This window comes from Capra hircus, chromosome 1 (assembly GCF_001704415.2).
Source record: "Capra hircus breed San Clemente chromosome 1, ASM170441v1, whole genome shotgun sequence".
Taxonomy (NCBI): Eukaryota; Metazoa; Chordata; class Mammalia; order Artiodactyla; family Bovidae; genus Capra; species Capra hircus.
This window is the reverse complement of record NC_030808.1, coordinates 151,781,093-151,799,838: the sequence shown is the minus strand read 5'-3', so window position 1 is coordinate 151,799,838 and position 18,746 is coordinate 151,781,093. Positions and strand designations below refer to the sequence as shown.

General features: G+C 44.9%; 1 protein-coding gene across 2 annotated transcripts in view; it reads left to right on the top strand.

Annotated features, from left to right (window-relative positions):
- The window catches only part of COL6A5 (collagen type VI alpha 5 chain), a 163,937-nt gene that overhangs the window by 56,938 nt on the left and 88,253 nt on the right, over positions 1-18,746 (top strand). For both annotated transcript variants that reach the window (XM_018052941.1, XM_018052932.1), the window contains exons 13-24: positions 2,247-2,300; positions 4,423-4,494; positions 4,813-4,839; positions 4,931-4,975; positions 5,065-5,118; positions 7,840-7,902; positions 8,536-8,601; positions 9,017-9,070; positions 12,982-13,017; positions 13,480-13,542; positions 17,271-17,333; positions 18,325-18,387. In XM_018052941.1, coding sequence (XP_017908430.1) covers positions 2,247-2,300; positions 4,423-4,494; positions 4,813-4,839; positions 4,931-4,975; positions 5,065-5,118; positions 7,840-7,902; positions 8,536-8,601; positions 9,017-9,070; positions 12,982-13,017; positions 13,480-13,542; positions 17,271-17,333; positions 18,325-18,387 — 660 coding nt within the window. The remainder of the gene's footprint in view (positions 1-2,246; positions 2,301-4,422; positions 4,495-4,812; positions 4,840-4,930; positions 4,976-5,064; positions 5,119-7,839; positions 7,903-8,535; positions 8,602-9,016; positions 9,071-12,981; positions 13,018-13,479; positions 13,543-17,270; positions 17,334-18,324; positions 18,388-18,746) is intronic.

Below are 18,746 nucleotides of genomic sequence, written 5' to 3'. Positions count from 1 at the left end.
CTGCTAATCCAGACTCCTAGCTGATTCCTCCCCTCCATCCCCTTTGGTAGCCATAGGTTTGTTTCCTATGTCTGAGAGTCTATTTCTGTTCTGTAAATGCATCCACTTGAATAACTTCTTAAATTGCACGTGTACATGATATCATAAGACACTTGTCTTTCTCCTTCTGGCTTACTTCACTTCCTATGATGATCTCTAGGTCCGCCCACGTTGGTGCAGTTGGCATTATTTCATTCTTTTTATGGTTGAGTGATATTCCACTGTATAAATATACCGCATCATCTTTACCCACTCCTCTGTCGATGGACATTTGCGTTGCTTCCATATCTTGGCTATTGTAAACAGTGCTGCTATTAACACTGGAGTGTGTGCCTTTTCCAGTTAGAGTGGTTTGTTTTTTTTTTTTTTTTCAGATATTTGCCCAAGAGTGGGGTCACAGAATTGTATAATGACTCTATTTTTAGTTCTTTGAGGAACCTCCATGCTGTTTTGTTTCCTATAGTGGGTGTACCAATTTTCATTCCTACCAACAGTGTGGGAGGGTTCAGAAGACTCGCTTTTGATTCTACTATTAAGTATGACTCCTTTTTTTTTTTTTTTCCTTATGTAGACTTTGGGGTATTGCTCCTTGGCTTTGCAATTTAGACTTTAGACAGTTTGAAAGGTGGTAAGAGGTGTTAGAGATGGTGGGGGAAGTTTTGCTTCATCAACAATGGGTCATGATTGAACTACAAAAAGAGTGTAGCCTTGCAGAGCCTTGCCCTTAAAAAATGAATCACACAGCAATAGCATAAATAAATATATGATATATAAATACATCATATATATATCATGGTATTTTTATTCAGTGAAATGCTCTAAGGGAATGAAAATGAATGAACTATAACTACACATGACAACAGGTATAAATTTTATAAATACAATAATGGCCAAAAAAAAGGCAAAACACAGAAAAGTGCATATGGTATGGCGGATTTATAAAAAGGTTGCAAACAGGCAAAACCAAAGACTTGGAAATATCATCATAAAAGCAAGCATCTGTTCCCAGGGAGGGGGTGGGGACTGCTTTGCGATTGGGGTAGCTGCCAAGTGTGGGTATCAGCAATGTCTTATTTCTTGGCCCGGGCAGTGGTTACACTGATATTCACTTCATAACAATCAAGTCGTACCTTTATAGTCTATTTACTTTTATGCACTTTTTCAAATGCATTTTAGATCTCACAATGAAAAGGAGTCTGGTTTATTTGAAGGGCTTAAAAATGATTCTTGCTCAGGGGTCACACTGTCCATCCTTGTGAAAGGATAATTGATCTCAGCCTTTTTACTGACTTCTGTTAAATTTTTTAATTAATAAATTTATTAATATATTTTTGTGGAAACACGGTTGATTTGCAATGTTGTGTTCATTTCAGGTATACAGTATGGTGATTCTTACACGTGTGTGTGTGTTCTTTTTCAAACTCTTTTCCCTTATAGGTTGTTACAAAATATTGAGTGGAGTTCCCAGTGTTATCCAGTAGGACCTTATTGATTACCTGTTTTATTCATAGAAGCGTGTATACATTAATCCCAAGCTCCTGATTTACCCCTCCCCTGGACTTTTGACTGAGTTGCGATGTTTTGTTCAGCACAGTTTCCTCTCTTGTTATGTTGCTGGAGACTAGAATTCTGTTCCAAGAGTGCAGCCTCCCAGTGTACTGAACAGACAGTGGGGATCTGTGTTAGCGGGTGAGGAAGGGAAATCCTTGCCAAAAATAAACCAGGAGACAATGAAACAGAGAGGGAGAGAAGACAGCAGATTACAGCAGATGGAGCTGATAGGGAGAAGGCTCCTTCTTGTCCTCAAAAAAAAAAAAACCACCAAAGAAACAAAACAAACAAACAAAAAAAAGAGGAAGAAAGTAAAGTGATGTCTTTGGAAATGTTCTCAATTTGCCTGCTGAAGGGGTCATGCTAGACACTGCTAACCTCCATGCAACCCCCCAGGCACAGACCTGGCCCTGAAGGACGTGGGGGCTCCAAATCCAGCCTTCTGGAGGAATCAGGAGGGCCGCCTCTGCAGGGAGCTTCAGAGCCAAGAGCCAGGACCAAAGCCAGCCCCAGCGTTTGTCCAGCTCTCCCCAAACTCATAGCTGTGCTTGCAAAACTACAGCAAGGCTGGAGGGAGGGACTTGCCTGAAATGCCTAATGTAACAGGTCTGAGTTGATGAAGGATGACTAAGATGGGTTTTTCTCTTTCCCCGCAGGGCTTTCCAGGTATGAAAGGCAGCAGAGGACACAGGGGAGAGGAGGGAGAGCCTGTAAGTTTTTCTGATTCACTGCCCAGCACACTCTTTCTTTTTCCATTAAAAAAAACTTTATTTTCCAGAAGGAGTAGTGGGGTTTTGTTTATATGCTTTTTGTAGTTTGAGGGGTGGGATGGGCTGCTTTTTTCCCCCTTCCCTTTGTCTGCGTCACGAGCCACTTGCTGAATCTACTTTTGGGGGAAGGAAGGGAGCAGACTCACCCATGTTTTGCCTGGCACATTTTTGGGGGGTGGCAAGGAATTGGGCACCCTCCCTCTGCCCCCGCGTGTGGTGAAGGCTGAGAGGACATCTCTCTGGACTGGTAGCCCAGTGCCTCCAGTGTGGAAAGAGAAGTGGGCAAAGCACCATATGGTGTCATGGTCCTACGCTGCACAAGGCTTTTGAACTTCAATTGTTGACTCCCAAACCATAACTCTCTCTTGGTTCATCGATCAAATTATAAAAATGGATTTGGAGGAATGGAAACCACTTGGGTGGCTCCACTGGGATGGGGAATTCAGGAGGTATCCAACCTGCATCTCCACCCGCTTAGAACCCTTGTCTGCATAGCAAGTTGTGATTAAAAGTATAGCCTCCAGCGTCGGATGGCCCAAGGCTGACCTAGACCTTAATAGGATATGTTAAGTTCTTGACCTTTGGTTTTCTTGTCTGTCAACTTATAAATTCCTCTAAGACTATAGTTTACCCACCCTGTACCTGTGAGTGGTTATGGAGCAGACTGAGCCAGTCAGGATTTGAGTGAGGGGAAGAGTGTCACCCACTGCCGGACTGTGAGCCCGCAGCTGGCTGAGTCCAGACAGCGGGGACATTTTGGTTCCTCTTATCACCTGCAATGTGGGAGATGTGCGTTCTATCCCTGGGTTGGGGAGATCCTCTGGAGAAGGGAAAGGTTACTCACTCCAGTGTTCTGGCCTGGAGAATCCCGTGGACAGAGGAGCCTGGCAGGCCACAGTCCATGGAGTTGCAAAGACTCGGACACAACTGAGCCACTTTCATTCGCTCTAACTTTCAGCAATCTGCGGCCATGAGTGAGGTTTCCTGCTTTTCCTGCAAACAATCCTCAGTAAGAATAAAGAAAGCAAAGCAGTGAAAGGAAAATTGCCTCTCCCGTCACCTACCAGGAAGGAGAGAACTAAGTTCCTTGCTAGCATTTATCCACACAGCAAACCATGAGCACCTTCTGTGCACCCAGGTCTGAGCCAAGCCCCCAGGACACAATGCGGAAAGAGACAGCTGGGGATTCCAGCTCTCAGGAAACACAGTATTGCTCTTCTCTTGAGACTCCTTTTATTCTAGCCCTTGTGTGTGCATGCGTGCTAAGTTGCTTCAGTCATGCCTGACTCTTTGCAACCCCATGGACTGTAGCCCCCCAGGCTCCTCTGTCCATGGGATTCTCCAGGCGAGGATACTAGGGTGGGTGGCCATGCCCTCCTCCAGGGGATCCTCCCTATCCAGGGATCGAACCCAGATCTCCTGCATTGCAGGCGGATTCTTTACCATCTGAGCCAGCAGGGAAGCCCATTCCAGCCCTGACCTGTATTTTAAATATTTCCGGGAAGAAGCTGGACTAATGAGAGATGCGCAGGCCACTGACCTTGGGTGCTCTTCCCTGTGTGGGTGTTCTAATTTGGGGGATCTTTAACTGGGGAGTCCTTCCTGTGAGCACTGGCTTGAGGCAGTGTCACTTCCGATCGGCTGCTTCTGCTCAGCTCCTGTCCCCTGGAACCAATGGCTTCTCTGCCATGAGTCATGGTGATTTTTCCAGGTTCGTTGGGGCCTGGGCAAGATGTCAGGGCCAACATGGGTCAGGGGAGCATTTGAAATGTGGCTGCAAAGTAATGTGACTTCAGACCTTTGGCTGTGCTTTCTGTTGAGGGGAGGGGAGCGGCTGAGCTCACATCATACGTTAGTGTGATCTTGGATCTGTACAGCAGCACTGAAGGGAAAATGTTTGAATCCAGGGGAAACACAGAGCTAATGAACCAGTGTGCAGAGGAGTTTGCTTTAACTGGAGCTCAGAGTGCCCTGTTCTGGCTTCACTCTGGAAAAAGTAAACAGCTGGCAGCTTTCTGGCAAAATAATCACTATGGATATTTGTTTGGGTACCTTTCCCTAGGGAACTCGAGGAGAAATTGGACCTCAAGGAAGCAGAGGGGGTGCAGGATGCCCAGGGCAGCAGGGTCAGAAGGTAAATGTTTCCTTTTAAACTCCCTAAGGCATCTTCTGTCTCTCCTCCATTCCCTCCCTCTTCCATCCCTCCCCCCACTTTCCCTGTCTCTAATTATATGCTAGTTTCTTCCTCTGCAGATTAAGTCTCTTTAGTCATTTCAAGAAATTATGAGCATTAATTAAATTCCACCCATAACCTCTTTGTGGCTGTATAGCCAAAAGTAACTAAAGGAATACACAGTCACTTTTAATGGAAGCAGCCGCTTCCCACCCCAACAGGCTGTGAATCCATGTTCAGTCTTTGACATGCCAATAAGAGATATTTAATCTTTTACAGGGAGCCAGAGGATTTTCTGGATATAAGGTATGTGTGGTTACTTCTCAGTCAAATTTGACTTCCTAATGGGATTAGTTTACCCATTAGGTGGCAACGATCTGCCTTGTCTGTCTTTCAGGGAGAACACGGAGAGGATGGGGTCGATGGACTGGATGGGGAAGAGGTAAGCCGTTTTTCTTCAAGTGCCACAAAATCATCATGAGAGCGAGGTGTCTCTTTAATGGGAATTTCGTTTGCTTTGTCTTCTTTCAGGGCTTTCATGGACTTCCTGGGAAGAAGGGAGAAAAAGGTGATGCAGGTTCCCAGGTAACACTTTTTCGTACACCAAAGAAGGAGAATTTGGCATTCGAGATAGTCTTAACTGTAGTGTGTCAGAGGTTATGAGGAAGAAAGTGGACAGCTGACTGACATACAGTGGAGCCTATTACCACTGAATAGATGGTGCATCCCCATTTGGGGCAAGTGGGTAACTATGCAATTTTCAAGAATTTCCACGCTAGAAAGATCCAAGGCTTGCAAGAATCTGTGAGCATGCTTTTTGGAAGTCTGCAAGTGAATCCATTTGCCCATCAGCCACTTGTTTTCTTTATTGCATCCAAAAAAAAAAAAAAAAAAAGGCTAGAGAAAGGGACAGAATTATTTTGGTGGACTTGCCATAGCAAATCACAATTTTATATATATATATATATATATATATATATATATATGTTTATTTATTTTCAGTTCACTTCAACACTCAATGTGTGTCTCCTTGGTTCCAAGCAGCTCTCCTTTTATGTTCTGATTCACTTATTTATTAAATACTTTTGAATACCTGGCGTGTGTCAGGCACTGAGTTATGTATAAAAGACTCAGATGAACCAGACTGTCCTTGGCCTCAGGGATCCTCTGGTGTGGTTGGGAAGACAGAGATATCAGTAGCTAATGGAACGCAGGAGGTGGTTGGGATCATGGTACAGGCAGCTGTGTGGGCCCGGAGAACAGTGGGGAGGGAGTGCAGGAAATCTTTCTGGAGGAAATGATCCCTGAACTGAAGATGAATAGGAATTAACAAGACATGGAAAGAGGGCATTCCAGACAGAGGGAGTGGTCTTTTTAAAATTTCAATTGGAGGCTAATTACTTTACCAGGGCTTCCCTGGGTGCTCAGTGGTTAAAGCGTCTGCCTGGAATGCGGGAGACCCTGGTTCGATCCCTGGGTCGGGAAGATCCCCTGGAGAAGGAAATGGCAACCCACTCCAGTATTCTTGCCTGGAGAATCCCATGGACGGAGGAGCCTGGTAGGCTACAGTCCGTGGGGTTGCAAAGAATCAGACACAACTGAGCGGCCCCACTTCCACTTCAATTACTTTACAATATTGTGGTGGTTTTTGCTGTTCATTGACATGACTCAGCCATGGTGTGCATGCGTCCCCCATCCTGAACCCCCTCCCTCCCCGTCCCAGCCTCTAGATTGTCCCAGTGCACTGGCTCCAAGGGCCCTGCTTCACATGTTGAACTTGCACTGGTGATCTGTTTCACATGTGGTGATATGCATGTTTCAATGCTATTCTCTCAAATCATTCCACCCTCACCTTTTCCCACACAGTCCAAAAGTCTGTTCTTTATATCTGTGTCTCTTTTGCTGTCTTGCATATAAGGTCATTGTTACTGTATTAGTGCTTTTCTTTCTGACTTACTTCACTCTGTATTCAGTTCAGTTCAGTCGCTCAGTTGTGTCTGACTCTTTGCGACCCCATGAATCACAGCACGCCAGGCCTCCCTGTTCATCACTCAAACTCACGTCCATCAAGTTGGTGATGCCATCCAGCCATCTCATCCTCTGTTGTCCCCTTCTCCTCCTGCCCCCAATCCCTGGAAAACCCATAGCCTTGACTAGACGGACCTTTGTTGGCAAAGTAATGTCTCTGCTTTTGAATATACTATCTAGGTTGGTCATAACTTTCCTTCCAAGGAGTAAGCGTCTTTTAATTTCATGGCTGCAATCACCATCTGCAGTGATTTTGGAGCCTAAAAAAATAAAGTCATTCTGTATAGTAGGCTCCAATTTCATCCACCTCTTTAGAAGTGATTTAAATGTTTTCTTTTTAATGGCTGAGCAAAATTCTATTGTGTATATGTACTACAGCTTTCTTATCCATCCATTTAAGCAAAGACACGGAGGCTTGGGGGGCCCTGAAAGTTGTTCTGCCTGGTATGAGTGTTAGGGTTCAGGTGGAGGGAGTTGGGGTTCAAAAGGAGTTGGGAAGAGCTGGGAAAGGCACTGGTGAGCCAAGGAGAAGCAGTCTTGGGATGGATCGCGGCCATAGGGAATGCGGAGCCTTAAAAAGGTTTTAAGCAAGGAGGTCACAATCCAATTTGCATTTTAGAACTATTCCATGACAGTAGCATGGAGGATGTGTTGGGGATGACATAGATGCAAGGCAAAGATGAGAGGTGGATCTGTATTAATCAGGGTGAGAAGTGCTGAAGCCTTCAAATGAAGCAACAGACAGAAGACACATTAAGGATGTAATAGGGTCGGGGCTGGAGTGAGGTCCTGGCGTGCGAAATTTAAGGAAGCTCTTATTCTCCGAGTGATAAGAGTGGGTGCCGCCCAAATGTTGTACCCTTGGTTTCTTGTTTTGTCTCACCCTGGCTCTGGCTCCAGGATGTCAGATTTATTCAAATTAACTAAAATGAAAAATTCTGCTCTCCTGTCGTGTGCTTGACGGCCATCTATGGCCAGGGGCTAGTGTACTGGACAGTGTGGATGGAGAACCTCTCCGTCTCTGCAGAAGGTTCTAGAGGGTGGTGCTAGACTTTGAGAGTTTTTACCTTTTTTCGGCCTCATTATGAATAGTCCTGACCGTAGGTTTCAAACTGGGCTTGGTTCTGCCGGAGAGGCTGAAAGGAATCTAGCTGGGATAGAGGAATGTGAATCATTTTGTCTGATGGATTTTCTCCCCTCCAAATGCCACAACGCTTGATATTTTAACACCCTCCTGCAAGCTAACTTGGAGCTCATTTTATTTTATTTTATTTTCAGGGAAGCCCAGGTTCCAGAGGTCCCCCTGGGGGATATGGAGAGAAGGGTTTCCCAGGGGATCCTGTAAGTTTCTGGGGCCCAGATGGTCCTGAATTGTGTAGTTACTCCACATTTCCTGTCTTTTTTTTCTCTTGTGTTTCCACTAACCTGTAGGCAAACACATGACTTGGGAGGGGTGTAGTAGATACTGACTGGGGCTTATTTGTTTGAGGTAAGCCTGCATATGATCCGGGCTGATTATATATAAAAACTCAGAGATGGGAACAAAACTTCCATCTTATTCATTTTGAGACTTTCTAGTTCCTTTGGGAACAAAATTTCCATAATTTTGCTTACTGAGTTTTCAGTCCCATAGATTCCCTAACGCAGACTCGATTACAGGGGAATCTTGCTACATCTTTGAATGAGTGGCATAAGCTTGTTTGGATGGGTGCATTAGTGAAGCTACCAGTACAGGAACGGAAAATCACTGTAACTTCAGCAAGCACTCATAATTCTTCATTTTTCACTAAGCCTCCTTCAGATTTACTTTCATCTTTAAAAAAAAAAATTGTGTTTCAAATATGGAGAATTTTTCTCCCACCTCTCATTATTTAGCCCAGATTAGTTTACTTCTTGAACATTGTACTATTTTGAGAAAAAAAAGAAAAGGCTGATATTTCTTGATTCTAAAGTGCTTTTTAAATCTTCCTCTAGGGTAATCCAGGACAAAGCAACAACATCAAAGGACAAAAGGGCTCCAAAGGAGAGCAAGGAAGACAGGTAATTGGATCTATTTAATGTATATGAGTTGAGGAATTCTGAGGCTTTCTTAAAGTCTAAATTAATTATTTAGTAAAATACATACTTTCTTTATAATTGAACAATCACTCCTAAGTTTAAGAGAGCTTTATTTTCTTAGAATAAGGCATGTCTGTAGTAGCTTATATTGCTTTGGGCAAAATCGTCACATTTCTGGCAGGTGACATTATGATACGGGGAAACCAGTCATAGCTGTGCATGTTGCTATATCATTTTCCTCTTTAATACACGCATGCCCATAGGGTTAATGTGCAGAAATGTTCTGGCGTGACGCATCTGTTCAGTTTGATGGTACTTGATGTTGTTATGCTGATGCCTCTGTCACTTCTTCAGAATCTTTTGCCTTATGATCTTGGGGGAACGATTTTCTTTCCAGGGTAGAACCGGGCAGAAAGGGACGCAAGGCAGTCCTAGCTCCAGAGGGAGCAGGGTAAGTATTTCCATGGACATTTATCGCCCCTCCTTATCACCTGAAGATGCCACAGAGGCATTCAGAGTATGTGCCCCTGCAGTCAACTGAGCCAGCAGTCCCATCTTGACGCTGTTGTCATTTGGGGTCAAGATAGCTCAGTTGGCAAAGAATCCAACTGCAATGCAGGAGACCCCCGTTCTCTCCCTGGGTTGGGAAGATCCCCTGGAGAGGGGAAAAGCTACCCACTCCAGTATTCTTGGGCTTCCCTTGTGGCTCAGCTGCTAAAGAAGCCACCTGCAATGTGGGAGACATGGGTTTGATCCCTGGGTTGGGAAGATCCCCTGGAGAAGGGAAAGGCTACCCACTCCAGTATTCTGGCCTGGAGAATTCCATGGACTGTATAGTCCTTGGGGTCGCAAAGAATTGGACACGACTGAGCAACTTTCACCTTCACAATTCCTTGTTTTGAGGGTCTTTCCTATGCATTATATGATATTTTGCAGCATCCTGGTCTCTACACACTAGATGTCAGTAGCACCCACTTTCCTGAGTTGTGGCATCCAAAAATGTCTGCAGATCTTGCCAAATTTCAGTCGAGAATAGTGATGGGGGGCAGATTGCTCCTGGTTGAGAAACACTGTGATGGTGTGTTTTTCCCTTTCCACCTTCTGGAAGCTTTTAAATGTCTTCAAAGAGAGCCAATGATTTTCACGTAAAAATCCTCCTCCAGTAGCTCAGCATCTTTGAGCTTTTTAAAGAGCATTAAGAAATATATATCTCCCCTGGTAGTTCAGAAGGTAAGGAATCTACCTGCAATGCAGGAGATCCGGTCCAGTCCCTAGGTCAGAAAGACCCCCTGGAGAAGGAAATGGCAACCCACTCCAATATTCTTGCCTGGGATAATCCCATGGACAGAAGAGCCTGGCTGGCTACAGTCCACGGGGTCTCAAAGAGTCGGACATGGCTAAGTGACTAACACTCAGATATACTCTCTTCCTCTTTGTATATCACCAGTGGGAAAGATAAATCACAGATATTAATAAATTCTTCCTGAATAAACCAAAACATTGGTGATTAGGGCTGAGCCAGTGGCAATCTTGAGATGCTGCAGGCAATTTTGAAACATCCCGTGTGATATAAAGCCTAAAACAGAAATGTTGGATTTCCCCTTCTTTTTAAAGAACAACCAAGAAACCACTTTCCCTTCGTGGACTACTGAAATTAGAGAGCATGTTTATAATGTGTTAGAAACCCGCTCATCGTGCATTCAGATGGAGCTCATAAAAAGAAATGATGTGCAACATCCTAGATTTGGCCCTGGGTTTTGGTCAACAGAATGCTTGGAAACACTTGGCTTCCTTTTCTGCTATAAATTCGGAATCGTCCTGCCACTTTGAAAGCCGTGGCTTTTGCCTCTCTCTCTGGGAGAGATAATGGGTGAATGTCCAAATTCCTCCTGCCTTTGTTTATCTTGACTCAGTTCTTAAGGGAAAAGGTCTCCAGTTGGATGGCTTAGGCCTCCCAATGCTACTAGTGAAATTCTTTGGGACGTTGCCCTCCTCTCCACACAGGATAATTCAAAGTAATCAGAGGAAGCAAGAGATCAGCAAGATGAACTAAATGCTATAAATCTTAAAGATAAACGTGTCGTCTTGTTGGTTTGAAACAGCTTTATAGCAGTCACCATCAATCAGCACCTTTTAAAAAAGGTGCTGGGGCTGGTTAAAGGATTACTACTTGGACAAACCAAGCATTGGCTTCAAGTCGCTTCATGGACAGGAGGCTCAGCTTGTTTCTGCCATCCTCACCCACTTCTCTGACCATCTCCTCCTCTAACCTCTTTTCTCTTGAATTAAACAAGGCAACACGGATGGATATAAAGCAGTGGCTTTTCTACCTCTCTTCCACCTTCCCAGTGAAGGCTAGACTTCTCTCTGATGGTCAGAGGATCTTAAATGGATGACAAATGCTAAAACCATAAGCAAACCTAAGACATCTCCTCTTGGGTGACACAATTTCAATCTTTTTAAATTAAATTGTTGCCCCAGCTCTTGAGAAAGCAATGGATCTGTGTACTAAGAACCAGACCATTTGAAAGCATGTTCCAGGCCCATTTGGGGGCTTCCCTGGCTCAGATGGTAAAGAGTCTGCCTGCAATGCAGGAGGCCTGGGTTCAATCCCTGGGTCAGCAAGATCCCCTGGAGAGGGAAATGGCAACCTACTCCAGTATTCTTGCCTGGAGAATTCCATGCATAGAGGAACCTGGTGGGCTACAGTCTATGGGGTTGCAAAGAGTTGGACATGCCTGAATGACTAACACATTTTTCTTCCAGGCCCATTGCCTTTGGCCCATCAGGCACAAGGAACGCTTATAGATACTAGTATTCATACTCCTAGAGCACCTAATTTGTGCCAGGTCCAGTTCAAATCACTTTCAAATATTAATTTGTTTAATCCTCATCACAAATCTATCAGGTAGAAATTATGATTATAGCCATTTTACAGATGAGAAAAAGCAAGGGACCTTGGACAAACTGGCCAGGATTAGAATAGGTAGTGAATGTTGGAGCTGGGGTTTGAACCAGGGTGTCTCACTCCTCACCAGCCAGGCTCAGGTTTACTGTGCAATTGCTCTGAGCCACCCAGGCTTCAAAGGGCAAGGCTGAGCTCACAGCCGTCCGGCTTCTGAGGACACGTCCCTAAACATGGCGCTGCACTGTCTGCATACAGAATGAATGTTGTTTCATCCTTGCTTTTTAATGGAGTGAGAATTACGACATCACGAAACAGGAACTTCAAACTTCACTGTTTCTTCTGCACGTTCATCTGTCAAGCATTCTGTGAATCACATCAAGGCACAAACAGCTGACAAATTATAAATGGCAGGTTCTCTCAACGGGTATTTGCACTTTATGAGCAAAGAGTACCTGAATCAAGCAGCAGAACCTCGCTGGAGGAATTCTAATCGTTAGCCAACCCGGTGGAGGTGATATTTGGTTAGCTGGTTTATTCTAAGAAGATTCAGGAGCTGGGCAGTTGAAAGAAAACAGCTGTTCTACAGTCATTTCCACGGCTACCTTTCCAAACAAATGTAGGGGAAAACTTTTTTTAAGTATTTGTTTTGTACATGAAGTAATCATCGTTCGCGTATCCCCACACAAGTAGATTGATGGGTGAGATGTCCTTCCGGCAACTTCAGTGCGGCAGAGCTGGGAGGTGAGGGTAAGGACAGACCTCATCATAGCTTTTCAGGAAAAACGTTAGGATCTGGGGCTTGGATATCTTCTTCTGGCTTAGCCACCCTCCGGAAAGCAGAGATAGCCACTAGGTGGAGAGCCTGCCCTGGCAACATGAGGCTGCTTCTGGAGATGTGCTGATGGATTTTGGCTTCAGACCAGCTTTTCTCTGACGACCCTGATGGTGGCATTGTACCAGCACATGGACCCCATCGGCCATGTCCTCCTCCTCGGATTCCGTGGAGTCTAACCCCTTGGGCCCATGAGGGGCACTGCGTGTAATGATGTTTCACTCTCCCCTAAGATATGACCAGGGACTGGGACCGAGAGCAGAGGACATGTCACAGCTTGTGCTCAGGCAGGAAACCTCTGACTAGCAGACAGTACTTTGTGGGACTTGCCGGAGTGGGTGGGCATCGGACAGGTGCTCTGGGATGATCTGATTCTCCCAGAGAGTTGTCAGCCTAGAGCTGAGTCTGGACTGACTTTTGGATTGGTTTGCAATCAATCCCCCAAATGTTAGTTAGTAATTAAGTGCCTGGTGTGTAAGTTTGTCTTTGGAGAGTGGCTCGGGGAAGCCGTTTCTGCAAGCTGCCCGTTACTCTGTCTGTCAGGAGCAAGAGAGGTCTGATTGCCTCTAAGGAGCCTCCGTCTAGACACCCACTCACTAACCCTCTGTCTTTTCTGATCCAGGGGAGAGAAGGCCAAAGGGGAGTCCAGGGTGCCTTGGTGAGTAGCCTTTCTCTCCCGTCCTCTATGGGAGGTGGGGCCAATGAGTTAGCATTTGATAAGGGTACTGCAGGAAGTGCAGAGCCCTGGATATGAGCCCTCCCAACTGGTGGATCCAGTGTCCATCAGTTAGGCTGCCAGACATAGGACAGACCTAAAGTAAGGCAAGCCTCCTTCATGAACACCTCAGAGACAGGGGACCTGTGCAGTTCTGTAGACTCTGCTGTTCACACACCCTGGGCTTCGTCTGCAAGGCAGTGAAATTCTGTCTTAGAGTAAGCGATGACCTGGAGTTCAGTCATTAGACAGCATGGAGAAGTACAATCCCAAGCCAAGAGGGGCACGATCCAAGTCAGACAAGACAGTTCCAGGTACCATGCCATGGAGCACTAGTACCATGAAGAGAAAACCTGTATGGGAACCATGTGAAGAGAATCTTAACACCGAAAACTCATCCATCAGGGGGAACCGGGCATGCCTGGACCTCAAGGCGCATCAGGAGCTGAAGGACTTCAAGGCTCACAGGTGTGTTGGAATATTTATAATGCTGATAATAATGCTGTTATTCTGATGGGAAGATGTAGTTCTATATAAAAATGAAGTTGCCCCTACTCTTCTCCATCGTACATGTCTCAGGGATTCTGCATTTCCCATTGCAGGTAGATGACTTTGCCCCATTTTTGCAGCTCACTGAGGAGGAAAGCTTGCTCTTGTGTGTACCCGGCATCGTGTCTACATTCTAATCTTAATGAATTATTGAGACCTTAATACTTTGGCACTAATAAGTATCCGGATCAACTAATTGGTTTTACTTAAGTGAGGTCCTGCACACAGACTCCCATAAAGGAAAGTTAGAAATTGGCAACTGTTACTCACCTCTTCTGAAGCTAGCTCTATGCGGAGTGACAGTGCTTCCAGAATATCACTGATAGTGCTCCATTTGAGGCATCTGCATTTTCTCTCGGTCATATCATTAGTGAGATACGCATTGGAGTTGCGACATCTCTTTCTTTTCCATGTCAAACATATGCCAAGGTCACCCAAGAGAGTGGCTTTAGCACAAGGGGAGTTGGTCATCTTGCTGTTCTTTGGAACTCTGCATTCAAATGCTTGTATCTTTCCTTTTCTCCTTTGCCTTTTACATCTCTTCTTTCTCAGCTATCTGTAAGGCCTCCTCTGACAACCATTTTGCCTTTTTGCATTTCTTTTTCTTGGGTATGTTCTTGATCACTGCCTCCTCTACGGTGTCACGAACCTAGATGATCATTCACCTAGAGCCAGACATCCTGGAATGCAAAATCAAGTGGGCCTTAGGAAGCATCACTATGAACAAAGCTAGTGGAGGTGATGGAATTCCAGTGGAGCTATGTCAAATCCTAAAAGATGATGCTGTGAAAGTGCTACACTCAATATGCCAGCAAATTTGGAAAACTCAGCAGTGGCCACAGGACTGGAAAAGGTCAGTTTTCATTCCAGTCCCAAAGAAGAGCAATGCCAAAGAATGTTCAAACTACTGCACAATTGCACTCATTTCACACACTAGCAAAGTAATGTTCAAAATTCTCCAAGCCAGACTTCAACAGTATGTGAACTGTGAACTTCCAGATGTTCAAGCTGGTTTTTAGAAAAGGCAGAGGAACCGGAGATCAAATTGCCAACATCTGTTGAATTATAGAAAAAGCAAGAGATTTCCAGAAAAAAGTATACTTCTGCTTTATTGATTATGCCAAAGCCTTTGATTATGTAGATTACAATAAAGTATGGAAAATTCTGATGGAGATGGGAATATCAGACCACCTTACCTGTCTCCTGAGAAATCTGTATACAGGTCAAGAAGCAATAGTTAGAACTGGACATGAAACAACTGACTGGTTCCAGACTAGGAAAGGAGTACATCAAGGCTGGATATTGTCACCCTGCTTATTTAACTTATATGCAGAGTACATCATGAGAAATGCCAGGCTGGATGAAGCACAAGCTGGAATCAAAATTGCTGGGAGAAATATCAATAACCTCAGATACACAGATGATACCACCCATAAGGCTGAAAGTGAAAACAAACTAAAGAACCTCTTGATGAAAGAGGAGAGTGAAAAAGCTGGTTTAAAACTCAACACTCAAAAAACTAAGATCATAGCGTCTGGTCCCATCACTTCATGGCAAATAGATGAGGAAACAATGGAAACAGTGGCTGACTTTATTTTCCTGGGCTTCAAAATCACTGCAGCCATGAAATTAAAAGACATTTGCTCCTTGAAGGAAAAGCTATGACCAACATAGAAAGCATATTAAAAAGCAGAGACATTACTTTGCCGACAAAGGTCTGTCTAGTCAAAGCTATAGTCTTTCCAGTAGTCATGTATGGATGTGGGAGTTGGACTATAAAGAAAGCTGAGTGCTGAAGAATTGATGCTTTTGAACTGTGGTGTTGGCGAAGACTCTTGAGAGTCCTTTGGACTGCAAGGAGATCCAACCAGTCCATCCTAAAGGAAATCAGTCCTGAATATTCATTGGAAGGACTGATGCTGAAGCTGAAACTCCAGTACTTTGGCCACCTGATGAGAAGAACTGACTCATTGGAAAAGACCCTGATGCTGGGAAAGATTGAAGGCAGAAGGAGAAGAGGACAACACAGGATGAGATGGTTGGATGGCTTCATCAACTCAATGGACGTATTTGAGCAAGCTCCAGGAGTTGGCGATGGGCAGGGAGGCCTGGCGTGCTGCAGTCCATGGGGTCACAAAGAACTGGACATGACAGCCAGCCTAAGTCCCTCCCCAGCCTTTGTCGGGAGAGGAGTGATGTTGCCTCAGCCCCTCCAGGGTTCCTATGATGCTCAGGCTATGCACCAAGGTGAGCCAGGGGCTCTGACCACCATTTGCCCTGAGCAGCCAAAACATCTTACAGCTGCTGTTTTGGTGATGAGAAGCTACACTAGCACCGCTAGTTTTCCCTTCCATGCGAGAGAACCATATGAGAACCAAACAACTGATGGGAAGTAGGGCAGAAAATATGTTTTAATTCCTCTGATAGAGATCTGCTGTGAAAATGTCCTTTTGTGCTAACTTAGATTGCTGGGAGAAATATCAATAACCTCAGATATGCAGATGACACCAACCTTATGGCAGAAAGTGAAGAGGAACTAAAAAGCCTCTTGATGAAAGTGAAAGTGGAGAGTGAAAAAGTTGGCCTAAAGCTCAATATTCAGAAAACAAAGATCATGGCAACCGGTCCCATCACTTCATGGGAAATAGATGGGGAAACAGTAGAAACAGTGTCAGACTTTATGTTTTAGGGGCTCCAAAATCACTGCAGATGGTGATTGCAGCCATGAAATCAAAAGACACTTACTCCATGGAAGAAAAGTTATGACCAACCTAGATAGTATATTCAAAAGCAGAGACATTACTTTGCCGACTAAGGTCCGTCTAGTCAAGGCTATGGTTTTTCCTGTGGCCATGTATGGATGTGAGAGTTGGACTGTTAAGAAGGCTGAGCGCTGAAGAATTGATGCTTTTGAACTGTGGTGTTGGAGAAGACTCTTGAGAGTCCCTTGGACTGCAAGGAGATCCAACCAGTCCATTCTGAAGGAGATCAGCCCTGGGATTTCTTTGGAAGGAATGATGCTAAAGCTGAAGCTCTGGTACTTTGGTCACCTCATGTGAAGAGTTGACTCATTGGAAAAGACTCATGCTGGGAGGTATTGGGGGCAGGAGGAGAAGGGGACGACAGAGGATGAGATGGCTGGATGGCATCACTGACTCGACGGACGTGAGTCTGAGTGAACTCAGGAAGATGGTGATGGACAGGGAGGCCTGGCGTGCTGCGATTCATGGGGTCGCAAAAAGTCAGACACAACTGAGCGACTGAACTAAACTGAACTGAACTGAGAACAACTTGCTTTCTCTTTCACACATTGAAGTTCTTTGGCCCAATAACTTGCCACATCAACGGAGTCCGTCTGCCTATTGTTTGTGCCTCGCTTTCTTCTTCTGTAGGTTTTATTTCTTCTTTAAGTCTCTTTTCCATTTCTACCCATTACAGAGGGATAAGGTCTTATACCCAGGCAGGGAATTTCTTCATAAAAGCTGCTCCACTGAGTCTGGATCTCCCAGCATCTTCTTTTCTGAGACAAGCTTAATCACGGTGCTGAAGGGCTGGACTGTTTCCATGCGTGTCTTTCAAGAGCAGCAGCAAAGAAAGTCACTTTTCATTGACTTCACTGCATTGTGTTTCTTTCGTTACCACCAAAGGGAGCAAGCGGACCTCCAGGCAGGAAAGGAGAGAAGGGGAACGAGGGACACAAAGGACCTCAGGTGCGTGGCTAAGGTGGTCTTGTCAGTGGCCTCCAGCCTTCCTTCTCCTCTTGCTTCGAAAACATCTTCGCCTAGAGATTATTCTATATTATCTAGATGTGGAGTCTTTCATTTGAGGATTCAATTGGGAAAAACTGGGGGAAAAGTACTCAGCACAGCTCAGATTCCGTGTTCATTCCCCCTTCCCCTTTCCTGGGGTTTGATTTGGAAAGCACAGACCTACTCCATCTGCCTGAAGAAAGCCTTTAGGAGAATGCACAGCATGCTGATTCAGGAACATTTAAAAACCTGATATATTATTCAGGCTTTTCTAACTTTTGAAAATTATCTGTGCCATGCCTGTCTCCATTGACGAGAGATATTTGAAACTGACTCTACCAAGATCGCTTGCTACCCAAATTAGTTCAGCTTTGAATTCACCCTCTGAAGCTACTTGGTTCCTGAGTTTCTGACGGTGAATAATGAGAGTGTGGATGGGAAGAGATTCATATGAAAATCGTTCTGAATCTGTTCACTTTTTCAGTGCAGATGGCGAGAGGCTAGAAGGCAAGGGATACCTGTGTTTGCTTAGTGATCTTCCCAGCATGTTTGTGAGAGACCCTTTGGTCCCCGTTGCAGGTTCGGGACACATTCAGCGTCCTTTTCACACACGTGGGTGGCGCAGAGCACAGAAGTGACAAGGACAGCCCAATGTCGTGTTCTAGCAAGATCAGCTTGTTACACGGTGCCACATTCAGAAATGATGTGTGTTGTGTCTAGGGTGCCATTTTAAGTTCTCGCTAAGGCCCCTTTTGGACTAGCCACATCCCTGTAAATAAGGACTTGGGCTCCTTTAACCGGGACTGAAGCCCAAGGCGTCTGGTTTCAGGTTGGGTCTCTTCTTAAGCAAGTATCAAGAAGTCAGCAGAAATGACACAAAAGCCAGTCTATTCTGACGGATTTTGTATGAATTGCTGCAGTGCCAACATCTGTGTTTCTTGTTTTCTTTCAGGGTGCTCCTGGACCAGCAGGAGATAAAGGGAGTGTTGGAAGGCCTGGTCTTTTGGGGAAAAAGGTAAATTCCTACAGATTTCAAATGCAGAGAAAAGAGGAGCTCCATTTTTTTTTTAATTTTCATGTTTAATTCGTCACATGATCCAGGCACCATCAACCACTCACCCATTTTCTGCAACAGATTCTTTTCCTTCCCTGCGAAATTGCCTCATTTCACTAGGAGAGACACGGTGTATTCACCTATCCTAAAGCAACTCTCATAAACTCAACTCCCTGGTTTTCTGAATGCATCAAGGCACTTGTGGCAGAGTCGGCCAGGGACATGGGGGATGTCAGAACTCAAATCCGTTCATGCATACAGTCCTCTGTTTAACTCAGCCTGCCTTCCTGGAAGTGTCCTTACTGGAGATCCCTAGAGAA